The 18,509-nt window shown below is 42.8% G+C and overlaps 2 protein-coding genes across 2 annotated transcripts; one reads left to right on the top strand and one right to left on the bottom strand.

Annotated features, from left to right (window-relative positions):
* On the top strand, positions 3,553-6,038 carry LOC8059245. Its single transcript, XM_021458453.1, has one exon. It carries the CDS (start codon positions 4,330-4,332, stop codon positions 5,890-5,892), a length of 1,563 nt encoding a protein of 520 aa, XP_021314128.1. The 5' UTR covers positions 3,553-4,329; the 3' UTR covers positions 5,893-6,038.
* LOC8059246 (transducin beta-like protein 2) lies at positions 9,096-14,480 on the bottom strand. The gene is made up of 10 exons (XM_002466014.2): positions 13,996-14,480; positions 13,658-13,763; positions 13,346-13,406; positions 12,959-13,254; positions 12,645-12,784; positions 12,270-12,344; positions 12,095-12,185; positions 11,284-11,487; positions 10,254-10,298; positions 9,096-9,630 (listed from the first exon to the last, which is right to left on the bottom strand). Exons 1-10 carry the CDS (start codon positions 14,452-14,454, stop codon positions 9,545-9,547), a joined length of 1,563 nt encoding a protein of 520 aa, XP_002466059.2. The 5' UTR covers positions 14,455-14,480; the 3' UTR covers positions 9,096-9,544.

Consider the following 18,509-nt stretch of genomic DNA (forward strand, 5'->3'; position numbering starts at 1 on the left):
AACATAAGTGCTTGCATTTGGAATACAAGTTGTCAAGTTGAAATAATGATCAAGATCTTTTTCCTGTTTCTCTTTTGGAATCCGTGTCTCTTCCGAATCTCGAGAACGAGATTCATTTTAAGGGGGGTAGATTTGTAACACCCTAAATTTTGTTCTTTTAGAAATAGATGAAAAAAATGATTTAATTTTGTATTTCGTGCTCATGAAAACATAGGAAAATAATATTTTTCATTTAATTAAAATTTATCATAGGGTGTAGCAACTTGTTGAGCATTCATATTGGAGCATTTATTCTCTTTGTGCTGTGTGATTTTGGGGAAAGTCAAAATATTTTCAAACTGATCTTTAGAATTGTTTTGAAAAGGCTTTAAAAGAAAAAAAAACAAAAGAAGGAACAAATCCTTTTCCTCTCTCCGGTTTCGGCCTGGAAGGCCCAGCAGCAATGCGCCCCGTCCCCTCTCCCTTCCCCCCCCCCCCCCCGGCCCAAACGCGCAACCGGCCCATTCTTTCCCCCCAGCCCAGCCCCGCGCCTCTCCCTTCTCTTTTTCTCTCTGTCACTGATCAATCGGGCCCGCACGTCAGCGACCCACCGTCCCTTCCTTCTTCTACCTTGAGCCGGCAGCAAACCGGACTCCATCCCGGTTGCCAAATCCCGACCTTCCCGGGATTTACTTGCTCTGGAGCCAAACCGTGCACCCTATAAGACCTGCGCAACCTCCTCTACATATTTCCTTCGCTTGAACGCGTACTCGAGAAGCCCTAGTGACCTCTATCACCAATTTTCGGATCTCGCCGAAGCCCTCTCTTGCCGCCGCCGTGAAGCTTCTTGACCGCCGCAGTGTTGACAAATTCAAGCCCTTGTCGAGCTTCGCGTCGGGGTAACGAAGTTTCGGAGCCGCTTATCTTCTTTTTCTTCTGCTTGGGGTGCTCGCTAACTCGGCCATGGCTTGCAGGAACACCGCCGCCCGCCACCCTGCGTGGTCTCATCTCTCCGGACTGTCCCCGCCCTCTATCTTGGTCTTGGTGAGTTCGCAACGCTCTTCTCTTGCTCCCAGCGTTTTTCCCATTGAAAACCGTGGCTCCTAGCGCTTTCTCACCCGACTCCGGCGATGTTCCGGCCGAAATCCGGCCATGGCGCCACCGGCCAGAGCTCTGTAGCCGGCCAGCATCTCCTCTTCCCTCCGTGGATTGATCCTGAGCCGTTCGATCTAAAACCAAGGCACCAGATTAGAACATACCCCTTCGCGGCTATTTTGCTAAAGAGTCCCTGGACTTTTCCAGGAATCAACCCGCGGTCCATGACGTAATCTCAGCTTTACGCTTTTCAGTTTGGAAAACATATTTTCGTCGATTTGAATCAAATTACGCCTTCCTGTATTTACAAGTTTGCCACTGAAACAGTTTTAGCCATAAAATCTTTGTTTTAAATCCGTTTTGACCCATTCAAATCGCGTTAGGTTCATATTAATGAGCTCTATGTGTTAGGAAAATTATATACTCAGTTTGAAACCTTTTAGTTTCGTAACCCTAATTAATTAATTAATTATTTCTCTATATAAAATCTTAGAAAATTCATATCTTCTCCGTTTCAACCCCGATTTTCGCGATCTTTACGTCCATGAAATCGTAGCGATGCGTAGAATCTTTTTATAAACTTTTCATACTGTTTTTTATATGTTTGGTGTACTGTTCTAATTGTAGCTTTGTTTGCTCGTGTATGTTTTCTCCGATTGTTTGTGTGATCGATGATCGAGTTTAGACGGGGAGCCGTTTCGGTGATCAAGATCAAAGCTTTGGCAACAAGTGAGACCAGCAGAACCAAAAGGATTAGCAAGATCATTGGATCGAGGCAAGTATAGCATTTGGATTCTATTTCTGTGACCATGATCCTGTGGCTAGATTAATGATAAAGTAATAAACGATGAAAAAATGACTTATTAGCAACTTGATGATTTATCTGTACGTGATCACCCGGGACAACAGTGCAACCATGAGGGCTATAATGGCTCTGGCTTTAGTTAAGTATGAGTAACTTTTCTAGCTCGTTAGCGGTTACCCGTAGTGGCGCAATTGGGGAATAGCAGACCGTGGATTCCTGCGGGTGAATCACACGGACTGACTAATGAAACCAAGCGGCCCTAACTTGTTAGACGAACCTTTGAAAGACTTCATAGTGATCCCTGCCGACCTCCCTAGGAAGGGGGTTAAGAGACTAGCTACCTCGGGCGAAAGGGTAAATCATGACTCATGGGTAAAGATGTGCAACCTCTGCAGAGGGTTAAAAACTAGTATACTAGCCGAGCTCACGGTCAGGAGCGGCCTTGGGGACATCTACATTAAGGGTGATGATTCTTGTGTGTTAAATATGCTCATTGTTTATTGTTTAATTCTTTACATTATTTATGTCACATTGATCATGAGATTGTGGGAGCTATACAATCTAGTTGCTATACTTGTGGAGTTCGACATGGACTCACTCTTGCTATTTCCCCCAAACCTCAGGAGAAGTTTAGGCTTGTGATCAACCAGTCAGTTGGATCCTGTAGAGTGGAGTTAATACCCGAAGTTGGAGTTATCTATCCGCTGTTTGCTTTTAAAGGTTATCTCTTTTATACTAAGTACGTTATATATTTATGCATTGTCTTTTGATATTACCCCTTATTTGTAGCTATATGTGAGATTTGACTTCTAAGACTCACATATGGTGCATATCTGGTTTTGTCCTTAAAATCGGGTATTACAGAGAACTATGGTGAAAGTTTTTTATCTAAACTCTTATAAAATCCTCGCCTCAATCGCTAGATATGAGCATGCATTCTAAGCTTATTATCGATCTTTCTCTCCTAGCACTTGGTTTTTCTCTCTCTTAGTGTCTGGTTATCCTAACCTGGCACTCGGTTTTCGGTTTTTAGTAAGCAATTATTGAGAAAATATTAGAGAGAGACAAAAATAGTGCTCCTACTCTATTTCTTCACTTTGAATAATTAACGATTTACCAAGTGATTGTGTATTAGCTCTTGGTGGGCAGGTGAGTCAAGGTGTCATTCTCGGTGAATAGTTTCATAGTGTTGTCTGAATGAATGTAGAATGCAACGAAACATGGATGAAATAATCATGATAAATGTATAGTTTCATTCTTTTTGTTTCATAGATATATTCTATGACTCATTTAGAGTTGGAATTCTCTCCCTTCTTAGAAGCATTGTCATGTTATAAAAAATGCTTTTGTAATTAAACTCTCATTGAAATTCATTTAAAGTTGGAAACCGAGAGGTTCATCTGCATGAAACTCACATCTTCTCTCCTTTCTTAGAAGCGTTGTCATGTCATAAAAAAATGCTTTTGCAATGAGAGTCTGATTAAAATTTGCCAACTCTCATAGGCACAAGGAACAAGCAGAAGGGAGTATTGCCCGATGGGGGTTGCTTATAAACTTGATTCCAGTTATTGATTGAAGTAAAGATTGATTTGCAAATTAGCAAATGTTTAGTTTTTTGGGACAGTCTAACTAAAGTGGAGTTTATTCCTCGATCATTAGTAACCGACACTCGGCTTTAAGAAAAAGATTAAGAAGATATTTGCTTGTTTTTTCTTGATTGAGAGAAGGTGTCGACCCTGGACAGCAAAAGGAGCTAGGACGACGGTCCCATTCTCCACTTCACCCTCTAGCTAGCCGGTGGTAGCCGCTGCTGCATCCATCTATCACTGTCGCCACCTTCTGTCCTTCGTCCTTATTGTACATACAAGTCTACAACTACAACTTTCTTCTTCCTTTTTTGAACTAAAACTACATCTTTTTTTCACGGTCATATAATAAGAACAGTTTTGCTATATCTTTTTTCAAAGACCGTACCCTATAGCTAGCTGAACCTTCATCTATCTTCATCTCACCACACCACCAGCAGTCCAGTAGGCAACAGCCATGAGAGAACTCATATGTATTCCCCTTATTTTTTTTTTAGGAGACCAAACAATCTTAATTTATCTGCAGCTAAATTGGTGTTTCACACTTGCATTACATATGGGTATATATGTGATATGTCTCTCATTTCTATAGATGGACAATTATTATTTATCTCGAACACTCTCCAGGCATTCCAAGTGTTTAGTAGTAGTACTGTCTTAGTAGCTCTTGCTAGCTAGCTCAGAGCTTAATTAGTTAATTAGCAGTTGTGCACTGGACACTGGAGTAATATAAAATCGTTGCAACTAGTTGCCCCTTGCTTTCTTCTCCTTCTTCTTCCCCTTCCTCTTCCTGTCCCTCGTGGGGGCGGTGCTGCTGCTGCTGCTGCTTGCTTCCATCCATACTAGCAGCACACGGAGTCGAAGATGCACATGGCTCCCCTAGAGTCATGGCTCACCAAGGTCCGTTCGGCCATGTCCTCTGCCAGGTCGTCGTCCTCTGGAGGTTCGGGGGCGCCACCGGCCGGGCCCAGGACGAAGCAGACCACCGTCGGCATCCTCGCCTTCGAGGTCGCCAGCCTCATGTCCAAGCTCCTCCACCTGTGGCGGGCCGTCGGTGACGCCGCCGTCGCACGCCTCCGCCACGAGACCATCCACCTCCACGGCGTCCGCAAGGTGGTCTCCGACGACGATGAGTACCTGCTCGGCCTCGCCTGCGCCGAGCTCGTGGACACGCTCAGGGCCGCCTCCGACTCCGTGGCCGCGCTCGCCGCCCGCTGCGCAGACCCCAGCCTCCGCGACTTCAGGGACGCCTTCCTAGAGCTGGCCGACTCCGGCCGCGACCGCTACCGGTGGGCAGCGCCCAGCTGGAAGGAGATGAACGCGAGGGCGAGCAAAATGGACAAGCAGGTGGCCAGCACCGCCGCGCTCCGGAGGGCCATGGAGGAGCTGGCCGAGGCCGAGCACGGCCTCCGGAAGCTCCTCGTCCTCCAGTGCAACGGCAACGGCAACGGGGGCGGCCATCGGCGCAGCCTGTCGGCGAGCAAGATCTCGGTGGCGGCGGAGCAGCAGCAGCTGGTGTTCTCCAAGAAGCAGGAGGTGAAGCACCTGAAGCAGACGTCCCTCTGGGGCTGCACCTTCGACGCCGCCGTCGCGTCGCTGGCCCGGGCGGTCTTCACCACCCTGACGCGCATCAAGGCCGTCTTCGGCGCCGGTCAGGAGCAGCGCCACCCGCCGCTGTACCGCAGCCTGACGCTCTCCTCGGCGGTGCACCCGTCAGCCGACGCACGGTCGGAATCAGATACGCCGCCGGTGTCGCGCAAGTCCATGTCAATGGAGGAGCTGCTGCTGTTCGACCTGGACCAGCCATCGTCGTTCGCTTCGAAACCGAAGCGGCAGTGCGGAGGGTTCCTGGAGGACAGCTCGGCGGCGCTGACGCCCCCGGCGGGGACTCTAGGCGCGGCGGCACTGGCGCCGCGGTACGCGGGGCTGGTGATCTCGATCGAGCGGATGGCGCGATCACCGCGGCTGGTGGGCCCCGAGGAGCGGGACGAGCTGTACGGGATGCTGACGGCGAGCGTGCGCGCGCAGCTCCGGGCGCGGCTGCGCGGCGCGGTGCCCGCGGCGGACCCGGTGCTGGCGGGGCAGTGGCGTGCGGCGCTGGCTGGGATCCTCGAGTGGCTGGCGCCGATGGCGCACGCGACGGTGCGGTGGCAGGCGGAGCGCAGCCTGGAGCAGAGGGGCCCGGCGGTGGCGGCGCGGGGTGGGAACGGCAGCGTTGTGCTGCTGCAGACGCTGCAGTTTGCGGAGCGCGATAGGGTGGACGCGGCGGTGGTGGAGCTCCTGGTTGGGCTCAACTACGTGTGGCGGTTCGAGAAGGAGATGAGCTGCCGCGCTCTGTTCGCCGTCCACCACCGGCAGCAGGCGATGATGGAGGGCGGCGGCGTGGAGGACACCGGCAATGGAACAGTAGTAAGCTCCTGCGCGTAGGCCGTCCGATCGGAAGTTTTTGCATCCATGGATTTTGGTGTATAAGAAGACGTATACTACATTACAAATTACATAGTACTAGTAAGGAAATGAAACAAGGCAAGAAGAATCAAATCCATGGAATTTGTTGTTGCTTGCTTTTCAAATTGCAACTGCGATTGGGAGTGTATGGGTGTGGTGTGGCAGCCGAAAGCAATTTGCACTCTCTGCATTGTGGTCGTAGAGCTCTTTCTTCAGTTTCTCTGCTGGCGAGTGGCGACCTGGCGTCTGAGTTGAAAGTAGCCCTGGCCATGGATGATAGATTGCTTTGCTTGTACCGACGGCAACTAACCGGAGTGGTTTTGCATGGGCAGGGATCAGCTGCAGCCTGCAGGTGGTGGTGGTGGTGGTGGTGACACGAATGATGCAGCAGGCACACCATCTGCATTCCCCAAAACATGTGCGGGGCCGGCCGGGGTAGAAAGTAGAAACCAGCTAGTGGTATATGAAAGATGAGATGCATGCATCATATCTGTCCACTCCACAGGAGGCACCTAGCTACGTACCTGCACCGGCTGTAAACTGCTGCTCATGCACTCAACCATTCATTCATTCTTCACCCTTTTAGCTTACTGCTGTATTCTGCAATCTCACCGGCTTGCAACTCAGCAACTGGCTGCTGCTGCTACCTAGTAATTCAATCCATCTGTGTCTGTGTTGTGCATATATATGTGTAAATAAGAAAGAATTGGCGACGAGTGATGGATCTGTACATTGAGGAATAAGCTAAGGCAGTAGCTAGCTAGGGACACATGGGAAGGAGGCTTGGTAGTTGACTCAATCATCATCATCATCTCAACGATTCCATCATCACATGCATTCCATCAGATGATGCATGCGGCCCTCAGATCCGATCCTCCTGCGAGTGCATTGCCTGCCTGCTTCTTGCTCAGCTACCTGCCTACCTCTGCAACGCATGATTTCGATGAAATATGATTCCTGGCCGTGTTCACACAGATTAATTGAGATCAATAGTCTTAATAAGACACTGTCTTACTGTTCAATCTTCAGTACCAGCCAAACTTGCAGCTAGCTGGCTCTTTCAACAACTACATGCATACCATTCATCATCTCAATCATCTATCTCGTCGGAATTCCCAACTTTATTGTTTGCCCATCAGAATCTTTCTATTACACCAACTGCATACGTACTATCGAACTGCACTGCAGGTACGGTAATCCCATCTCTCTCTATCTCCCCTCTCTGAAACAACTCTGAATATTCTGAATTGCACATGTGTGGCGGCATCGTATCTATTCAGACCTCAACAGTCAACAGGAACCTTTCCCTCTTAACGCCATGTCGTCACTGAAAACGCTACCTTATCTTACTAAAAGTGCATCATTATATCCAGGCACACGCATACATATATACATATACATATGAGAGAGAGAGAGAGAGAGAGAGAGAGAAAGCTCACCTCTTTCAAAAAGCAAAGTAGAAGAAGAAAAAAAAAACTTTGTTATGCAGAAAATGAAAAGAAAACGATCGATGCATGCCATGCTGCTTTAATCATATTCATGATAAGGAGCAAACAATGCAAGCATGGCATCGGTGGTTACCCTTACCCCCTCAACATCACTAATAAGACTCGCTAACCCGTACACTAGCTCTGTATAAATGGAACACGACCAAAATACAGGTGGTTAGCTAATATATACTAGCAGGTCCCAACAGTATATATAGAGGACATGAAACTTGAGCCGGGGTATAAAGAATAATTGTTTCTTATATCATTTCGCATTATCACAACTGTTCAGCACCAAATTAACTGTCCCTCTCTATACCAGATTGCGCAAATGTGATTCGATCTATATTGTACTAGTTAATAATGAAGGAAAGCTAGCTCTGCAACAAGTAGCAATAGATCAAAACAAACAAAATGCAAACGATCATTATTGGTCAGAGGAACCTTTGACTTGAAAACACTCAACACATCATGAGCTCCAACGCATAATATATATAGCACAGCATAGGAGGGACCTCCAAAAAGAGAATTCCAAAAGCAAGCTAGTCTACTTCTTTCTCAAAAGAGAAGCATATATAGAGTAGATTTGATTTTTTTTTTTTGGGCAAAAGATTTGAATCCGCTTGGAGTGTTTTTAAAAATTTATCTTTTGTGAAAAAAGGAAACATCTGAGACATAACAGAGTCTAGGAAGATACGTTATTATTCTACTTAGACCTACTACTAGGCCATACCTGAATATGTAAAGAACTAAAGAGACTCCTGATAAAATAAGTAAACTTTCACCCCCAAAAAAATCATGTAACCAAATTAAGCTAGTAGCCGGGTGCATATATGAATAATCAATTAATATATAGCTCAGCCTCAATTCATGGATGTACTGATGGAGCACCGAGCAACGTTATTTTCAAGCAGCTAGCAGGGTTAGCTGCTAGAATAGCTAGCTAATATGAAAGGTTGGCAGCATCAGATGTGGAGGGGGCAGATGACTGTGCATGACAATAACATGACCACAAGCATGTTGGTTCCAAATGTTCCTATACATCCAGCACCAGCAGCTGGTAAATCTAAATCAGTGTCTGCCAAGTACGGATTGGTCGTCTCTATACTAGGTCGATTGCATGATTTATCAGAACTTTCCCCCCGCCGCTATGTTAATTAATTTAATTACTATAAACAAAAAGAAAGAAAGAAACAACTTGTGCTGTGAGCTTCGTCTTAATTAATCTGTCAAGGACAAGTGAACGCATATCAGAGAGGACACTATCAGTATCAGCTGCTACTTATTTCGTAGATACGCTAGATAAAGAAAGAATGGTGGCCTCATCGCGTACGTGCACACTTCTTGCTTTGGCACTTCATACTAAAAAAAATTATAGTGAAGCATACGGCGTTCACTTTATTCGACACTCTCAAAACATTCCATGTATCTACAAGAACATTGTGCCATCTTTTACAATACAATGTGGGGCTAAACTAAATCTGTGTGCCACATACCCATACGATGATGCATATATAGGATAATCAATTAATCAAACTTCGCATACTTTAATTCCTGCTCAAGAGATAATTCTCAAAAAAAAAAATCAAACAATGCGCAAAGTAGCACATTTGCTGCCGGGGTCTTGTCCACTCGACCCCAGCAGAAATGGTCATCACATCATAGGACAAACATTACAAAACCATTGGATCGGGGTAGAGTAGATAAACAAAAACACGGCGTGTATTCGAAGCAGCAGCAGCACAAATTATTTGGATCACACAGCCAGATCATTCCCAGTAGAAGGAACGAAAGAAAAATGCAGACAACATTCAGTTTATTTTATAAAGAGTTGGCAGGCTATATGCCTATATAGCACAACTACAACCCCAAGGATGGTGCCTTCCTGTTGCATTGGGGCGTGCTCGCCATGTTTCACACTCATCAGTAATAAGCCTCCCTCGGTACTATCCCTCAAACTCAATGGAACAAAAATATGCCTCAGTTCAGTGCGATATCAACAGAGGAGCACCAAGCAAGGCCTTCCCTGTTCTGGGCTAGTTAGCTTGCATCCTTCTTTTGTTTCCTCTTTCTTCCATTATGTGCCCTTGGCAAAGCTGTCTTATGCAGTTAGGGGATGGCCCCAGGATTCAGTCCTTATCCGCTCATGTTGAACCAACCTCTGGCGCTGACCAAAGTTTCACCTTTTTGTCCACACCAGCAGTCCCCAAAATAAACACAGGCACGCCACCTAAAGAAAACAACAGCAGCATGATTAAGACATCATAAAACGCATGATCCCTCAGAAGAATGGTATTATTCCAAATAAGGGATACATGATATTAAAGTTCCATCGACTCCAAATAGAAAATTCATTAGCTACTTATCTGGCCTTGTTTACTTCCACCCAAAAACCCAAAATTTTTCAAGATTCCCTGTCACATCGAATCTTTAGACGCATGCATGGAGTATTAAATTTAGACGAAAATAAAAACTAATTGTACAGTTTGGTCGGAATTTATGAGACGAATCTTTTGAGCCTAGTTAGTCCATGGTTGGACAATAATTACCACAAACAAACGAAAGTGCTACGGTGTCGCACAATTTTTCCCACAAGGAACTAAACACGGCCTCGGTACAACAGAACCACCATGAGTACGATTAGCATGGCATACTCTGCAGTCAAGTCATCCCGGATAAACCAAACATCTTTTTTTAAAAAAATCAAATGCTAGCCTAAATAAATGTGTTTGCAAAATGGTGCGTTAATAGTAAATGTAGGCTGCAAAGATTCAGATCATTGGTAGTTTCTAACAAGGACTGTAAGTCTGTAATAGACATTTTGTGTGACAGGATTTGCAGAGATCTCCTTACCATTGGGAATTTTTCGTGGAGCCCAAGCAATGCCAGTTATATCACCTGAGTACATGTCAACAGCATGTCATTCAAAGCTAGAAATCAGTATGCCCATGCAATCTGTCATACACTATCAACATCAAACACCAGGGTCAATCGAAAAGCAGGCCAAAACACTTCAGAGCCAGGAAGGGTGCTAGTAGGAGGGTCTGACAGGGGCCATGGCCCCCTCGTGCTCCAAATCTGTTTCTATTGGAGCCCTTTAAGATTAAGAAGAAATTTAGTACATATACTATACTAGTATTTGGTCGTTGATATTACAGAAGTCTAAACCGTACCTCCGTCATTGTGCAGACGAAATAAGATGGATATAGTCTAGACATGTATAGTAGCAAGTTTTGGTTGCAATCTCAATGTCTCATAGCCATGTTCCATAGGAGATAGGACTACGTCTAGGCTGCAGGGCTCAGAAAATATACTTTGACTTGTACAGTTGGGTGTATTGGCAATAGCCACAGGAAAAGGGGACGAAGGGGACGAAGCCACATTCCTCGTCCCCAGAACGTGGGAACATTCTCACCCCCAACTTGTAAAAAACTTTCCTGGGTAGCATACCATGTTCCTCAACCCCCATTGACCTGGGAACTCACAGGTTAGTGCCCAACAATAAGTACTAATACAAGTCTTTGGTAACTCGCTACTCAAACACAAAAGATTCCACAATTTCAAAGATTCTAAGAACTAATTCAAGTTCTTCAAGCACCTAACACGTAAAGCTCACAATCTGCCTAAACTATCACCTGCCTCCCACTTTGCTGATAATTTATTTAGCACAACGAAAATATTGCCTAAAGTCAACCAATAGGTGCTTGCGCTTCTCAATATTTAGAACAAGCAATGCATCATGGATTAGGAAATGAGGCTCCGAGTATATCAATTGAAAAGACTAATCATGAAAGGTATACACACTTCCCACACAGGTTTGGAGGCACCATTACTTCCAAAATAATATGGATGATTCACCCAAGCAGTTAGGGACATTACAAACCTTCATGTGCTTTCTCAGCTGTATCCAAAACTGTACCAGTTTCCACACATAACCATTGCAACGTTGATCCACTTGTTACAGCCAGAATTTTACCATCAGGAGAGACGTTCATATGGTCATATTGGCAAACAGAACCTTTTGAGTCATGAAGTGGAATTGGCATAACTCTCAAGGTCTTTGGGTCCTCATCGAGGTGGTACCTTACTGAAAACAGTAAGAAGCATGTGTATCAGATCACAAAAACCACAAAAAAAGAAGGAAAAAAAACAGCAAAGCACTATGCTTGAAAGGACTACAAGATGGGCAGAACTACTTCCACAATAGCAACATCAACAGAACATGTGTTATTGTTACAGACAATTATATACAGGAAATTTGCATCTGAAGTGTCAACTAATGCAACTAACATGAAAACAAAAAAAGGTTGAAGAGACCAAAATTTAGATAAGGCTGATAAAAAACAGGGAAGTGACAACTCTGGTCGCTACTATAATCCACCTACACACTGGATGTTTCTATTGGGAGATTCGACTAATAGATAAGTGAATAGAAGGCTTGTATTGAAAGAAAGGAATGATCTTCCAAAGTGGCAAGTTTGTGAAGAAAAGCACAAAAAAAAGACCATGTGTTCATGATCCTTTCATGCAAATATAGAATTCAGCACATTGAAGAGAGGATATATATAAGGTGTCAGGTGTATATTAGAAAAAGTATAGAATGGTGACTTCCAGTGAACATGCCAAGTTTAATTTGCTAGATGCTATGAACTCAAGAAGCAACGAAGATGTGTTGTTAACTGGATATAGCATACCATTAATGTTCCATACTCGAATGGAACCATCTTTGGATGCAGTAATCACTTCCTCAGAATTTGGAGCGAAGCACAAGCAAGTAACAGCACTCTGAATTAGAAGAATTCATCAGTTTCTCACAAGATTAGGTCCAATCAAATGGAACTCGTCGCAAAGAAGGTTGGGGGTCATTACCTTATGACCCTTGAGTTGCATAACTTTATTAACCTCCTTCGCTGAACCATCCTTCGAGTAAACTATCTCCCACACCTAAAGCATCAGTAAATATTACAATAATTAGGGAACCCATAAACACTGCAACTATGAAGCAGTAACTGTGGCACAGAAGTGTCTGGCAATTTATTTATTTATTTTAATTTTCAATAAACTCTGCAACTAATGTCACAATCCAAAGACAGCCTTTCAGTGGAGACCAATTCCAGTGCATTGACAACTCATATACAGCAGAAAAGTTAACCAAAGAAAATAGCCATCTAATGGTCTTTGATACTGTAAAAAATTATTCCAGAAAAAAAAAGGAAGGAGAAGAAGGCTAGCGACACAACTAACCTTGACATCGGCAGTAAAAGCGGCAGCAGCTATGAAGCGACCATTTGGGGATATGTCAGCCATATTATTTTTTAATTGATTGGTGTCAACTGTACCCAACTCCTTTCCACTCTTCCCGTGCCAAACTTTGATATCAGTTGCTGCAAATAGCTTAGGATAACTAGCCTTAGCAAGAAATAAGAAAGTTTGTCTTTACTATTTACAGAAAAACATCTAAATTTGAATTCAAATAGAATAAAACATCTACCAATTACAATCTTGAATCCACTAGCATAACTATTAAGCATTGTGAATAGCAATAGGATAGGTCACACCTTCTGAGCATGAGATAATTATAGTGCTCCCATCACCGGACCCATGAGTTGCACGGGCTGCTGCAACATTGAGCACAGACTCCTTGCCATGGATCTTGGGGTGACTCCACTTGATCTCAGGTGGAGAAAGCTTTCCCTGCTGTTTGTTTTCCGCGGTTGGAGGAGCGCTAACATCTGCATACATATAGAGAGATGACCCCAGAAGCGCCTGTGCTGCCACAACAACAGATGATGACCCCTCTGAGAAAGCAACAGCGGTAGGGTGTGCTCCAGCAGGCAAGTTTATCCTCAGAATTCTGCAAACATCCCCACACCATTATAGTTCCATGGTGCTACACATGCTTCTTCGGATAGAATTATTAATTTTTGTTGAATGTGACATCTTACTTAAAGCTCTTGCTAGAGGTATCATCGATCCTGAATACCCTGATGGCTCCATCGGCGCATACTGCAACAGTAATCAGGAAAGATTCAGTGTCCAATGGATCGTGGGGGGAAACTGTTACACTTGATTGGCGATGCATGTAAGATTTCGTAAAATGAAGTGGATTTGCAATGCCATGGCAAAAATAGCCAACAACTAGAAGTGGAATGGGAGCAGCAGGGAATACAAAGATATCCACATTCCACAAAAGAAGTAGCATGAAACTACACTAGAAAACACATCACATGAAACAATGAGAAGGGCAATAGGCTGACCTGTTGCTAGGTTGCCAGCGTCATTGGAGAAGGCAAGTGCAGTGACGGAGTCAGTATGCCCCCTCAAGGTGTTGACATCGAGATGGTGGTGCTTCTTGGCCGCGTCCTAGAAGAAAGGATTATGGAGATCAGTGATGTGCTCATGCCATCTGTCATATCCATGGTGCTAGGAACGATTCGGATGGATGAAGATACAGAAACGCTCTGCATCTCAAGGGTGTTTAGCAAGCAGAAAGAATAATTGTTCGGAAAATGAATCCCCGTGGGGCGGATTTGTTTTCCCTGGCAGGGCGGAAGTAGTGTGTATTGCACCGAGAGACGTGGGAGATTGAGATCACCTTGTCGGCCGCGTGGTGATGCGCGCGGAGGTGGCCCTTCTTGTTCTGGGCCTGGTTGGAGGGGCGGACATGCTTAGGCTGGTCCGGGGCGGCGGCGGTCGCCGTGGGAGGGATGTGAGCGATGGCGGCGCGCTTGCGGCTGAGGTAGCCGGCGAGGAAGACGAGGGCGATGGCGGCACCGAGGACGGCGGAGACGAGGGGCACAGTGAGCGAGGACACGAGTGAGGCCGCCATCTGGCCTTGGCTTGGCTTCCTGCGGCGGGCGGTGGCGGATCGAGGTCGGGTCGACGACGGGAGGGGGGCGGGGGGAGGCGAGGGATTCTCGTGCTGTGCTGCCGCTTCCTTCCCTTTCCAGTCCTCAGGGGTCGTCGTCGTCTCTACTCCTTGTTTGGGCTTTATTTCGCGGTGGAGGCCCAATAAACCCAGATGCCGGCCCAGCCTGTCGCACGTTTTTTCCATTAGGCTAGTATAAGTTTCATTCACGGCATTGTTTTCGAAATAAAATATGGATGAAACATCTATTTTTAATAGAGTTTCATTTTATGATTTTATAGGTATTTAATTTTCATAACTCAGAGAGATAGTAATCATGTGATGAGGACATGACATATATGGATACGCCCATGAAAGTTAAAGACAAAGTTAGCTCATTCTTATGTTTGCATAATGATAAAACTAAGAATTGATTGTTATCTAATAGTCATATTAACACTCTTAAGAATAATAGTGATGGTGATAGAGATTAGATATGCCATGAACAAGGCTGAGCTCAAAGTGCAAGTCCATCAAAGTTGAACATTCAGTTTGCCGACACCACGACACTACCTCATTAGGAAGGCCATAACTTCTTCACCCAAAGTCAGTTTGAGATCTATGATCACTTGATGGAAAGCTTGTATTTTATAAGTTGTCAAATGAATCTAATTTGACCTCAAGTTCAAGTTGGCAAGGCCTCCAAACCATCCTAACAAGTTATCACTGTTTTTCTTGACAGCTGCATTATTGTCGTGGGCTTGGTATTCCCCTTGGGACTCTGGCCCAAGTTGATGTATGTCTTAAGAAGATGGAGACTACCTCAAAGATACCCAACGATGTCCTCCTCCTTGGCCACCTTCTTAGAAGGCAAGCAAGGGCGTCTAAGCCAAGTTGCAGACCTAATCCATATAAGAGTCATAAAATGGATGTTGAGGTCACATACGGATTCTATTTTTGATTATCCATATTGTTTGGAAAGATAATTTGATGAGGTAACCAATGGAAGTGGTCCCGCATCAAGTTTTTTCAGAATTAATGGAAATCATCAAAACAAGTTGACATCAAGAAACTGTCATGGCACTACGTCGTTATCTTTTGGGTTGTTTCGGCCTTGTAACATGTCAGGACTCCTTAGGGACACCAATAGGGTCCTTGGATGCCCCTTAGGATATATATAATTAGTAGTTGTCCATCTATGTTAGGGTTTAGGTTTTGTTTTAGATCAATCTGCCTTTGAACAGTTACTGTAATTGGTTTGTGAAATCCTACATTTGAGACTTAATCATATATCTACAATTTTCACTATACTTAAGTTGTATGCTATCATGTTCTTGGTTGTCTTCTTCGATTCTCAGTAGGGATTATCCTTCTTGGTGAGGTCAATTGAATTATGACATGATTGATAACTAGAGGAGACATGATGCTAAGGTTGCAGGGTTCAGGCTTTTGTGATCTAAAGCTAGATTGTTGTGTCGCTAGCCGTCCACCAAAAGAGTGTCAAAAGAGTTTTATCCCTATAAAAGTCAGTTCTTCTCTTGTTTTTTAAATGTTGTCATATCATAAAATTGCTTATGTTGCAGCTGATTAAATGCAGATGAAGCTCTAACAAAACTCCATTGGCTGTTTTGGGACTTAATAGGTTGCTTTGCATGTACAAACACACAACACATATCAAACTAGTAAAGTTTGTCTCCATATCTTATTATTAATGTATTGAATTCACCAACTAAACCTAACACCAATAGGCATACCTAGTATAATCAGCTTGAATTTCCAAAGTACACAATTAATAAGCAAACCACTCCATGGTATGAAAGAGAATCTATCATCAGCCCACAACAATGTTTTTTATTTACAACATCAAAGTTGAAACCATATTATGTCCTTTGTGTAGCAATTATAATAGCCAAAACATCTTATTATCCTATTAAAAAAATTTAGAGCATTCTCCTTCGAGAAAGATCAAAGATATTGATATAAAATCATCAATGAACCTGATTAATAAACTTTTAGGTGTTGAAATGTCCTTTTCTGAATCAAACTTACTATCATCTTCATTTTTACTATGTCTTTATAATTTGTTTCATTGCAATATGTACGATCGTATAGTTATTTGCCTTACTAAAAAGTTGGCATGTCATCTAAACTTTATACACAGGATTGACGATCGTGAAAGATAGAATATGTCACACTAAATTGTAGGTTTTCTTAAATATCTAATTCTTAGAAAAATCATTGCAATCCAATACAAATATGAAAGAGCATGTTGGTTGTTGTAGCACCAGATATTAGTTCTCAATTGTTATCTTTCTTAATAAATCAAAGCAAATTGTTCAACTTAGTGTGCAGTATTCTACATTGAGTTGTTATAGTATTTAACATATGCATATATGTTAGTCAAAGTGATAATAAACATGTATAATGACAAACTAAATGATTGAAGTAATATTTTTAACAATGTGTAGTTGATGTTGCCAAAAATCATAATAGTAAGACACAAATTTTAATTTGAGAAAACTACTGTAATCAATCTTATGTTCAGTTGGAGGCTTACAACACACATCAACAAGTAGTTTCCTTCATTTGGGGTAAACTCTTGTAGCGAGATATCTTTAAGGATACACATTTGGAAGTTTATAAAGTTGTGTAGGTTTAAAATATTTTGCTTAAACGATTGTATTATTGAGCTGAAAGTATTATATTATTCTTCGATATCAAATATTGAATTATCTTATTGCTTTTCTCTACTCAATAGAGAAAGAAATTTGTTTATCAAATGGACATGAGGAGAAACTTCAAATGTTTTACATTGTTGGATTAGTTGAATGTTTTCTGGTATTGTGACACTATTAGATATACTTTTATGTTACAAAAAAAGAATCAAGGCGATATGAATTTTTTTAGTATTTTGAAGAAACTTAACTACTATTGCTTCCCTAAATAGACAAAACTTTAAGATTATGCGTAGTAGATATAGGAAAGAAGTAAGGCAGTCATGTTGTTCTTCGATGGTTAGTGTTCTAGATGTCTATGCAGCATGATACATATTATGCGAGTATTACTCCAGCGTTTAGAGTTTCTTTTACTATGGTGTATTACTACGCTGTTAGCACACTTAGTAGAATGATGCTAAGATGACTCTACCTATAAGTTGACTATATAGTGATCCTATGACACCTTTCATGTTATGATTATGTCTTTGTTTGAAAATTTGTTCACTAAAAATAATTTGAGATGTATAATCAATTGTCAATTAGCAAATAACATTTTCTCTATCAAAAATTAGGAAAATTTTGGAAAGATATAGAAGAAAGAGATTTCATGTTTCCTTTCAAAGCAAGTGAAGTGCAATGTTTTGAAGATTGGGTAAAACTTCTACTCACAACTAGCAAGTTATCTCCCAAACTTTGTTCCATGTACTTTAATTTGGTCACCTTAAAAATTATGGTGTTGTAAACAAGTATTGGCACGAGAAATAATAAATTGAGTATTGAGGGTGATGGATTACATATTTATAGGCAAGGAAGACCTAGAATTTGGCTTATGGAAACAAAAACTATCGATAGTAATCTTGGCCTAAAATATCTCAGTGATATCTATCCTAATCATGTGTGAGCGCAGAGCGAAATGAAGGCTGGGAAGAGTAGCCCAACAGGCCTACACACCCTACTATCTAACAAGTGCTTCTTATATAAAATGAAAAGAATTTTCACTCAAACAAACATAAATGAAAACATTTCAATATGTTCATCTGTTCATATGTATCTTGAAATTGACAGAACAATGCTTCAGAAGTAGTTTCTATAGAATTTCTAATGAGCTTATTCATAAGTTTAGGTAGCGAAAGGCACATGACAACAAAAACCTTAGAAATTTACATTAATAAAGTCAATAAGAAAAAACATTAGAGAGAAAGAGTGTTGAGTAAACATGGATGTGTCGCTACATATGATCCTTAATTGAGAGAGAAAAGGGTGAGTAAACATGGATGTATAGCCTATAAACACCAGCAGCTTCTAGGGTTCTAGTAGAAGCTTTCTAGTAGGTACGTCAACATGCATTACTAGCAGAAACCCTGCGTGTTGCTGTGAGCACGACGGAGTAGGCTGCAAGAAGGCAAGTTATGGCGCAATTTGAAATGAGAACACTTATGAACTAATCAATGACAAATTGATCTAAATCTAAATAAAACATAGTAACATGAGTCACAAATGTTCTTCTAGCTACCTCTTATTAATAATTTCATTTAGCAAAAGGTA

The sequence above is a fragment of the Sorghum bicolor genome, chromosome 1, assembly GCF_000003195.3.
Source record: "Sorghum bicolor cultivar BTx623 chromosome 1, Sorghum_bicolor_NCBIv3, whole genome shotgun sequence".
Taxonomy (NCBI): Eukaryota; Viridiplantae; Streptophyta; class Magnoliopsida; order Poales; family Poaceae; genus Sorghum; species Sorghum bicolor.